The sequence below is a fragment of the Geospiza fortis genome, unplaced genomic scaffold (assembly GCF_000277835.1).
Source record: "Geospiza fortis unplaced genomic scaffold, GeoFor_1.0 scaffold192, whole genome shotgun sequence".
NCBI lineage: Eukaryota > Metazoa > Chordata > Aves > Passeriformes > Thraupidae > Geospiza > Geospiza fortis.
The window spans coordinates 7110158-7121377 of NW_005054315.1; the positions used below are offsets into that span (position 1 = coordinate 7110158).

At 38.7% G+C, this 11220-nt stretch overlaps 1 protein-coding gene across 1 annotated transcript in view; it reads right to left on the bottom strand.

Moving 5' to 3' along the window:
* Window positions 1-2271: 2271 nt before the first annotated feature.
* Window positions 2272-11220, bottom strand: part of LOC102033883 (sodium/hydrogen exchanger 2) — a 33344-nt gene continuing 24395 nt past the window's right edge. The window contains exons 8-12 of the mRNA XM_005420041.3: window positions 10355-10516; window positions 9697-9793; window positions 8669-8800; window positions 6663-6753; window positions 2272-4637 (exon numbers count right to left, since the gene is read on the bottom strand). Of these exons, the coding sequence (XP_005420098.2) occupies window positions 4267-4637; window positions 6663-6753; window positions 8669-8800; window positions 9697-9793; window positions 10355-10516 (853 nt within the window). The 3' untranslated portion in view covers window positions 2272-4266. The remainder of the gene's footprint in view (window positions 4638-6662; window positions 6754-8668; window positions 8801-9696; window positions 9794-10354; window positions 10517-11220) is intronic.

The following is an 11220-nucleotide window of genomic DNA, read 5'->3' on the forward strand; positions in this document are numbered from 1 at the left end:
AGTGCCATAACATCCCTGCTGCTGGGAACCTCTGTGGGTGCTGCCAGTGCCAATCTGGTTGTGGGTGTTGCAGGATACCCTTGGGTAAATGTTCCTTTTCAGCCTGGCACTTTGGCATTTGAAAACCCAAGATCTGCCTGTGCTGTTGTTGCTATAATATTGAAGACTAATTCACAAAGAGCTGATCATGAATCGTGTAAGAGTGTACTGGAGTCTGAACTGTGACATTCAAGTGATTGTGAATGGAGGTCAGACTGCTTTTAGAAATGAAAGAGAATACAGCTTATTATAAAGGGAAGTCTTGAAAAACTAATGTTTTAATTTACAAAGAGAAATTAATTCAAAGTTTTAATTATTTTAAATCTCAGCACCAAGGAACTATTTTTGAGATGTGCTCCACAATAAGAACCAGTCTTCCATTCTGTCAAATATCTGATAAATAGGAGGTCTCACAGAGGAAAATTGAAGTAAGCTGAAGTATTTAAAATTTCTTTTCCTTTTTGTGGCAAAAAATTACTGTTTGAAACAAAACCTGTGGCAATTAGGGTGCCATATTTATGCACATTAACAAGGATATTTTTATTGGACCAGAGCTCTTGTGGTACAAACAGCATTCCAGCATCCAATTTCAAAATCTTTCCTCTTTTCTTCAGGGGCTGGGGGATGTTGACAGAACTTGGACAATTTTGGAAATGGTGACCAGCTAAAGCATTTCTTGGAGGGTCAGCTGATGTCTGGAATTGGTGGACTTGGCAGCTCTTGAAAAAGTTGGTGCAGGGTGCAGTGTGTTTGCTTCCAGAGAGCCCAAGATACCCTTCATAACAGCAGGCATGTTATTTTGGCAAAAATTTTTACTTTGTTTTTCCATGTGATTTCTATGTGGCTTTAGTAGAGAAGGATATTCTCTAATTTTTAAATTGTTATGCAGCAAGGTTTTCTTTTGTTGAACTGGTTTCAGTGGAATTTGCATTTTATTTTAGTACAAAGTAGGACAGCCCTTAAAATTTTAGCTCTTCCAGCAAATTATTTTTGGTTTTTTTTTTCAAGTATCTGCCTAAAAAAGGTAACAGGGCGTCTATCTCCTCTAGGCCTTGCTATACCTACTTTCTTATCCTAATTTAATTTATAGGCCTTTGAGGAGCTGAAGGGGAAATCCTTAAAACCCTAATTCAGAATGGAACTGTATTTTCCCACTGTCCCTAAAACTGAACTTTCTTCATCAAAAATGCATTAAAATATCTGTACTGCAGAGTGTACTGGGGAGTCCATCTGGAAACAAAATATTTGTATGTGGCTTTGGCAAGTTTCCCAGTCACTGCTGAAGATCCGATTTCCTAGAAAAAGCAAGAAACGTTGTCCTCCGTCAATACATGACTTTCCCCATCAGATGGTGCTCGAGGACAGATTTATTGGGCATTTCATTCTCCAGCAGACAAACTGATACAACATGAAGGATGTCTCCTCTGCAGGCTCAAACAAAAAGTGCTCACGTGTTTTTGCTTTGCAGGAAAGGAAAAAAAAAAAAAAGAAAGGCAAAAGCAAAGCTCTGACTCAAACCAGAGTGAGAGTTGACTGACAAGGGCTAACTGGAACAATGCCTGTGCCACCTGCTGCTGTCATTGCTGCTGAAAAGGAGCGTACCCAGCAATCAGTTCCCAGACATGGCAAGGGTGCATTCAGCAGTAGTGGAAAAGAGCCTGAAAAGAGTGGGAAAACCAGAAGTGAGGAAGGCAGAGGGTTGCTCGCAAGGACACAAAGTCCCAGAAGATTTGCAATTCTGTTTCACAGTGTGACCATGCTGGAGATATGCCTTGATGCTTGCATTCTGTGGATTTCAAGTGCTTTGGAAAGGTGAAAACATGCTATCGTGTTTTGACGCACCAAGAGCTTAAGACTGTATTTCATAAAAATGACCTTCAAATTGATGTGCTTGTACTATGGGGCACCACTTTAAGCACAAATAATGTGAGCGTGCCCTGCATTAATGGGCAACCAGCATAGCAGCAAGGTTCCTGAAACCTGCATTCATTATTTAAAATTGTGCTATAAAAAATAACAACTGTTTGAAAAAAAAATAAAAGGCAGCTCTCCCCAGACAGAAGCCAAGTGCTTGGTCATTACCAGCACACAAACAAGAAAATTCCACAGAGAGTAAACTAAATGTTGATGTGCAACATTTCACATTTATTGATTTGGTCAGATTTCGTATCGGCTTGATATAAAACAGCTAATTTAAACAATCTGATCTGTAAGGAGGATGTTGTCTCAAAACTGAAATCAAAACTCAAGGCTTTTTTCTTATTCAAACATGATCCAAATAATGCAGTGACGTAGCATTCCCTGACAGTTTTACAGATGAAAGTACTTTCCTGTTGAAAGACAAATTTAAATTTGTTTTCAAAACTTGCTGGCTTTGTTTGAACCCAAGTTTATTTCCAAACAGGAGATGATCATTAGAGGACAGCTAAGTATTGATTTCCACGATAATCATTTGTTGAGAATACCCATGAACATTTGACTGAGGATTATAGGGTTCACAGAGCTATTCCTCTGCAGCTTAGACTTTGCTTTTGCCACAAAGCAGAATTTTCCATAGCTTGAACAGAGGAAAAAGTCTAAAGGACCTAAGGAAAGAGTTTGGGAAGGTTTGATATTTCAAATATATACATGAAATAAGTATTTTGGAAATGCTGTTAGAAGAAGGAAAGCCTTACATCCCCACTTATCAACCCCCACCCATGAACATTTGAAAGAAATCTACTTTGTGGTTTTCAAAGGAAACTCTGATTTTTAATAGTTCTTTCAAAACAAGCTTAAATTAAAAAAAATTAATCTTATTGCCCACAGATTTAGAAATGTGCTAATGAAAGAGAAAAGTTATGATTTCACAGTGTACATTCTTCAATGAAAATTATCCATTTTGTAACAAGTAGAAAGAAAATTATTTCTGCATTGTACTGAAATGTGTATCTGTGCTAAAGCAAGCTCAGTACTTAGATTAAGTGGGACAGAAAGTGCAAATTCCTGAGAGCTACAGTTAAGTATCATTTATTTTAATGCTTCCCATACGCCCTCAAATGGCAGCCATTGATTCTAGGATCAAGAAGTCCATGTTATTAAGATGCACAGTGACTTCAGCTGATTCCAGGGCCTCACTGTGCTACTTTTCTGTAAAAACAAATTAGATGGAACATTTTTGTTCCTTGGAGTGCATAGCTCAGACAAAGAAAAGATTACCTTTCCCCTCTTACAGATGAGGAAACAACAAGAAAAACAAATTAACCAGGGTCACAAGCATGAGCTTTCTTGAGTCTCAGTGGTCCCTGACTCAAACAGGAGACTGCTTGCTTTGTCTACGTGCAGTGCTCTGCAACTATTCTACTGCTGTGTTTGCATTACATTGCAACCAAGTAACTAAGGTGCAAAAAAGCAATTTTGATTCAAAACATTATTTATCCACTTGAAGTTTTCTGGTTTTAGGCCTTCTGGTGTCCTGCTAAGCGCTCTCAGTTCTTGCTGACATAAGTGAAAGCCAAGGTAATTCAGTTTTTCTTTGGTGATCCTTAGTACCTTTCAAAGGTAACATATTGCCAAAAATTCAGAAAGTAAAAATTCAAGCTATTCAGGTCTTTGTTGCAAGTCCTTTTTATAAGCCTTATTTGCAATTCCCCTACAGCTTGTTTCTTCTCTTCTTTCTCTTTTTCTGCATCAGAGGTCTTCGAGCAAACTAGGCTTCAGGAATATATTTATTCTTCTTTAGAAGTCTATATGATAGGTGCATTGTGCAATTTTCAGTGGTATTCATGTTGAAGCTCTGGTTAAAACAAGTATTATTGACTATAAATAAAATCTGAAATGATACAAAAGTTTGGGGGTATTTTTAAGAATCTGTTCATCACTGGACTTTCAACAATGATTTCAATGGAAAACTGGGTATTGAACCTTCGTGACTTGGTTCCATGAGAGATGATGTGATAAGGCACATTTCCATACTATTTTAACAGTGGAAATAATGTAATTAAATTAAAGCATTGCCATAAGTTATTTGTAAAAGAGATACATTATTTTTTCTATCTTTAACATTGCAATTGCTGCAGTATTCCTTTCGCTTAGTTAATGTAGTTGACTTAACTCAAATGGAAGTGGTTAGACCCAGATGGAGGCTTGTTTTGTTATTTTAATGGATCCCACAGTCTGATCAGATCGTTTAGAATCCTAATTCAGTATGTCCATGGTTTATTATCAATAGTTCTCCTTTGGCTATGTTCAGTACAGCTGGTTCTCAGGCTTATTTCTCTGCCTGTCCCCTTGCGATGCCTGCCTGACCAACCGTGGTGGTGGCATAGGTCTGGCTGACCCATGGTCTGCAGTCAAATCTTCCCTGCTCAAAGTGCCAAATCTTGGTCTGGTCAGCAGTGGCTGCCTGAACCCAATGGATGGCTGAGGCAAGGTGCTTGGGTCCTGCTGCTCTCCCCGTCCGTCCTGGCTCCCATCAACTTCGTTCTTCCACTCCACCCTAAACTCAGGTAGTGGCCTCTGTTGTCTCAGTCTCTGGTCTCTCAAGATTTTCCCTGCTCTGGGCCTTAGATTGAGCACTGTGGTAGCAGCATCCAGCTCAGAGTCACTGCTGTCACCCACTGTTAATTGAAAACAAAAGTATAGTTTTAGGTGTAGAATATAAATGTTTCAGGAATATTTGAGTAACAGCACACAGAGCCCTTGCAGCCATAGAATAAGATTTCCCCATATTTTTCTATATTCAGTGCTTTCTGATTAGACTCAGTAACAGCCTCTTAACTCTGCCAAAACAGGGGATATATTTGACTTTAAAATATCCCTACCCTCAAAAGTGTGATTTTTAGAAAGGCCTCACTCAGCTGCTCCTTGATTACCAAGTGGTCCCTTGATTGAAGTGACATTTCCCCAGTTCTGGAAAATTTCCAGTTCTCTGGATAGAAAAAACTGCATCTCTCTGAGCTTAGGGTCTAATCCCTGCTTACATCCAAGCAGGATACCAAAATTAAATTTCTCAGCCCCACATCTCACAAAATCTAAACTGAGAGGCGTTTCTAGAGCACAGCATGTACAGGGGCTCTAGAAACTTGATTTTGGAAAAGAAGCATCAATACTTTTACAGGCAAAGGATCTCTCAAGGTTAATGTACGGATGGGTGGAAATATCCCATCCTTAATAAGGCTGAATGTAAGACATGAAACAGAATCAACAGGGCAAATCTTATAGGTTGCAAGTGCTGCAGACTCTTCCTCCCACTCAGAGCAGGGTAGAACATGCTCTAGGGAAAGGTGGCATCATTGCTTAGGGAATGCCCTTAAATGATCATTGCCAGGTAAACCAAGCTGGAGGTAGTCTGCATGTGCACATGTGCATATATTTTTCCCCAGCAGACTTCTTTAAAAAGAATTAATATCTTCATCAAACCTTGCACACTTGAGTAATTTGATAATAATTTTAACAATAGTTTATGAATGCCTCAGATTTGTTCTTAGACTTAAATCGGATATGATGTTTTAAATACATCAAAGTAAACAACTGTGCAACTGTCATATAAACAAATTAGATTAGTAGCCTTCATGTTATTTCTTTTAAAAAGGTGAGGAAGGGGTCAACAAAATATATCACCATGTAATTGCCCATTCACCCAGATAATTATATATCAAGGCAGGTCTTCATCAGACTGTGTTTTCAGGCTTTTTCCCTTCTAAGTATGTCAAATAATATATTTTTTGACAATTGAATAATCTGGAGGCATATTTTCTCTTTAATTCTAGGTGACAGTAGGTGACCTCTGCAGACTAACTGCAGAATAAAAGGCATCCTACACTCAGGAGAGCAATGATATCATTATTAACAGACAAAAGCACAGTCTATTGTTAAATTAATTGGGAATAGTGGGAAACTAATTGGGGTGGAGATCAGGAAATTTTAGAAACTCTGCACAGGTTTCTTCTTCCCAGCAAAGGATCCTTATGACAGCTTGTCATGAAAGAAAATGCTCCCGAGTATGATATAAGCATGGTAATAAAACCAGTATCAAAAGTAATATATAGAATTGGGCAAAGTTTTCACATCAAATATTGTGCTCCAACAGATTTTTTTTTTTTGTTAGAACACAAAAACCACAATATAAAACATTTGTGAGTTTACGCAGAGGAAAAAAGTTAACAATTTGGTTGTAAACCTTGTAAACCACAGCATTTTGAGTTCTTCATCAGAACAATAAACTACATCTAATGTCCTCATTACCATCTCTGGTTTGCTTCTCAGAGCAGTGTCCTCTACCCTGACCCCAGAGAGAAAAGAACCAAATAGGCTCATAATCCAGGAGGGATATCTGGATTATGGAATAAAGATGAGAAGAATGAGCCATGGCAGTGTTCCTGGTGCAGAAGTGCAGCAGGCAGCTGCTTGCTGACATGAGGAGATGCTGGGAGGACTATGCCAGTATGGGATAGGAAGTGAGAATGCCCCACAAAACCCTTCTGTCCAGGACATTTCTCTACACTCACATTTCTGCTTTTGGACCCACTGTTTTAAGTGCTCTAGTTTGCTTATTTCTCTGTATCATCCCTCGAAAAAACCTTCCTTCTATGTAAGCAAAATAACTGAAGCTCAGCAAAAGAAAAGCATAAAAATTCCATTACCTCTGGAAGATGTTTTGTTTCTCACTCGTAGTTTCTCTGGGAGTTTAGTGTTTTTAGGAAGCGAAAGGAATCTTTTTGTATTTGCTGCAGCCTGCATGCAAAGAAAACCAAACATTTTAAGTCACTGCAACCTAGTGCACCTGCATAATTCATGTTAAGATACACAACTGGGGCTTGAACAGGTTTCTGTAGCTAAAGGGCTGGAGAGTAGTTTTGAATTAGCTAATATGTGATCTTTTACTACACACTCAGTGCTGATTGCTGGCTGAAGGCTGTGCTAACTAAGGTAAAGACTGAATAATCTCAAGCAGTTTAATCAAATGAAAACCTAGTGAAATGCCCTCTGAGATCAGAGTTAATAAATGTATGGTCTCTAACCTCAGCCTTGCCTGCACAGGCTTTCCTAAGAAAGGCAAATGCCACAAGCATGGCACTTCATGCAGCTTAAAACTTGTTTAAAACTTTTCATTAGCCAGCTGCAAAAGTCTGGGTGAGACTGTAGCTTGGGCTCTAGAACTAATCTGCATTCTGATCCTGCAAGCACTTTATACATATAAATGACTTTATACAGTTGACTAGTCACACTGAAGTTGATGAGGAAGTTAGGCACCAGCATGATCATTTACCAGTTCAGGGCATAAAATCCTTGTTTTCCCCAGACTAAGATTTAAAGGCTGTGGGAACAGACCATGCTTCATACTTCTAGAACATGAGAGGTACTTTCCAGGACAAGCTGCTTTTTTTTTAAATTCAAAAGTTTCTCAAGGACATCCTTTCTTACATTTGCTACAAAGATTTTTAAAATCTTTACAGTCTGCCAGCTCTCCTATGCGAATACCATTACTTGTGGCAGACCCACAGGGAACCTGAAAGGAAATTTATTTTCCCTTAGAGATTTTTTCTCTTTGGATTTTTATTCTTTTCCTCTTTCTCCTCTTCCCTCTGTGGAGGATTTATCCAAGGATAATTATTCTTAAAATTATAGCTGGTGTGTTTTAAAAAGTTATCAGACATCCTTTTGCTTTCCCTGCCCCAAAAGTCCTGCTGAGTCTCCTCACTACTCCACACAGTAAATAATTTAATTGTATGAAAAAGATAACATATGTAACTGTGGTTGAGAAGAAAAAAAATCATTCAGGAACAGTCTTGTTGTCATAATTAACACCACAGTAGCTCTGGTAATGATCACCTGTGAGACATTATCATTCTTTTGGAGACATTATTCCAGCCTCGAGTGCTGAAGGACAACTGTATCGATGAAGACAACAGTCACTAAATACTCCTGTAACATGAAAATGCATATTCACGGGATGGCTAATTTCCTTGATACCTGATATGACGCAAAGGATCAGTTTCCCTGCCTAATTAGTGCGCTCCATTCCAATATGGTTGGAAGTTTACAACTGCAGGATTGCCACAGAGAGTCAAATATTATCATGCCACAGCAATCCTTGTAAGTGGAAGCAATTTTCCTAACCAGTGTCAAAATCTGAAGGCCTGACTACATTTTATGAACACTAAAGAGCATACAATATTTTTGAAGTGAAGAGCTTGCTCTGACTGATGTGGTCAAAAGTCCTCTCCTATATTTTAGAGGTTATTGTAAGTAGCTTCTCTATCTCAAAGTCATTTTTAACCTTTAATAATCCACACTTCATCAAAATACTAATGGAGAATACTGATCATACCTACATTGTGTACAGAGCCTGTCCAGCTTCTCTGAAGTAAAATTATGGCAGCAGATCCCACTCCCATATCACATTCTACAAGCCTGAAGCCTTGCTGAAACACAAATTAAGGGGCTCATGTGTGCAACTCAAGGTGTAGGTGTGATATTACATGTGCAGCTGTCTTCCAAATTCAGGATTTTTCCCTGCATGTCAGAAGATTGCTTTTTCTGCATGACAGTTAGCTACAAAGAACTGCTTTCAATAAAAATTAAAATTAAAGAAAAAAACAAACAGCCAAAAAAAAAAAAACCATAAAACACCACAAACTGCAAGTACCGGTCTTTCCCTTGACAGGCTGTTGGTTTTCCTCAGGCTCTCCCGCAGGCTGTGCCGGCGACGGATCAGAATTTCTTTGGCCTGCTTCTCACTCGCATCTGCAGCCAGGCTATGTCGGTTGTAGGACATTGTCTGAAAGCAGTGAAAGCAGTGATCACAGCCTGGAAAGCATGATGTCAAATGTGCTGGACTATATGAACAGGGAAAACCAAGGCTTTTTGCTTTAATAAGCATCATAAATCCTAGTGAATAAGACTGTATTGCAGATGATTAAAACAAGAACAATAATTATGCCGAGAATGTTTTTATTAATCTGCTTCACAGCCACCTGGGTTTTTTGTTGGTTTTGGTTCATTTTTTTTAACCTGCTGATATTTATAAGACAAAATGGAAGAAGCTGGCTTAATACCATGTTTACCCCCACACTGTAGTAGCTTGGTCAGTATGTCAGCAGAGGACGCATATTTGAAAGTGATGAGTCCCCTACAGGGAAGTAATTTTTACCTCCAGCAAGCTGAAGCTTGCTCAATTTTTGAACGTTTTCCAAGGGCTCAGGCATTCAAACTACTTAGCCACAGGAGGACAAATGTGAAATGTCCTTTTGCTTTTATTTCACTATTTTTCCAGTTCATCATCTCTGCTCTTAATACAAACAATTTTACAACTGGAGGCAAATAGGAAATCTAATCCCATATCATGAAGTGACCAATATACTGATACAAGTAGACAATGTTGGGTTGAACTGGCACCTATGATCCTACTTTAATACTGTGGTTGCATCAGAGGTAATAAGACAAAAACATTAAGCCTTATCAATAGTATAAGATCAAGTAAGTATTTACACAGAGGAATGTGAATATGCTGCTTTACATATGACAGGATATGGATTCAAGGCAACAGAGTTAAATAAGAGCATTATTTGTTATTATATGATAGAGCAGATGCGCCAGCTCAAAGATGTGTTAAGAAGATAATCAGTATATTACAAGCGCAGTGAGATATTTATGTAGGCAAAAGTTCATCCTTACTCGGTGTCGTATTTGGTAGAGATTCTTTGTTAATATTTCTCGCATGTTTTCCATTTCAGTGGGAGAAAGGGGCTTTATCTTTCCTTCATGATAGTCACTGTGGCAGAATAAAAAAAAATGGAAAATAGAGGAGAGGGAGGGAGAGAGAGAGAGTGTTTTTATTTTTATGGTCAGAATGACATTTGAATTATTTCCTTTGTTAGAGGCGGAAACAACATTTCAAAACGACCAAGTAATAGGTGAAAACGTAACATGTAGAAATGAAATCCTGATTTCATTTGAATCTGTGGTAAGATGTAAAATGTGATAAAAATTACAGTAATTTCTCCACTGTATTTAGGTACTATTCAAAATGCCCCTCAGGCTTCCCTTGTAGCTCCTTCTCAGCAGGCAGGCAGGCACGTGTTCAAGTCCACCTCCGCTCTACAGGATGTGCCAGTGAGCAGCTGCCCAGTAACACCACACACGCCGGAAGAACACAGCTCTTCACCTGAAGCTACAGGCAGAAGGCTCTTGTTTCACACCCTCTCGCTGTTCTGGTGACATTAGGACACAAAGTACCCTAAGTCAAAGTGCTTATCCTGCCCACAGCCCGGGCTGTGAAATAAATTATGTGACCCAGCTGAGCTGCTTGGCCATGCTGGCATTGCTTTCTTACCTGAGAGACACCGATGATGGCACCTTGCTTATCATCCCACTCTCTGCCATCTCTATGGCATGCTTGATCTCTAGCTTCTTGTACAAAGAAACAATGCTGGATTTGGGCTGGTTCTCACGGATTAGAAGTCTTCGCAGGTATTTATTGTCAAACTTTTTAAACCTGTACATGAGGCAAAACAGCCCTACCAGTTAATTCTTACTGTGCATAGTTAAGGAAAGCCAATACATTGCAGTTAATGACATTTTAAAGGACTTTATTGTCTGAGAATGTGTCTGTTCTTGTTAACAACCTAATGCTGAGTAACTTAAGAAAGGGTCAATTTCAACTTTACTTCAGATAGATTGTCTTAATAGGTTAGATAGGTTAATATGTTAATGGGCAGTCTCCTTAGAAGCAACTTTAAACTTTTAGGTATTCTGTTATTAGAAAATATTTTTAATTCTCTGCTTTCATCAAGACAAAGAGAACATTAAATATTTACTGTAATAACAAGTAAAAGGCCAAAATTTGCATCAAGTGCTTTTTCTTTGAAATTTTAGCCTGTTTTTGTAAAACTTTAGAAGTTGTTCCTTTCTCTAAAGCAACTGCACCCTCTTGGATGCTTAGTGAAAAAATATTGATTACAGCTGGTGTTGATTTTGTTTGTCAGAAAACATTTTGCCCTCCAGACATTCTGAAATTATTCTTGAATTTGGGTGTGAAGGTCATGAAGAGGTGGGACTCTCCTTAGCTCTGCAATCTTTTCATTAAAGATCTCACACAGACTGGAGGAGAACCAGGCTAAGTAAAGAAAAGTTGCACCCATGTCACGCATCCGTCAGGAAAGCGTCCTCACTGTGTCACCCCCAAGTCATTTGGAGAGA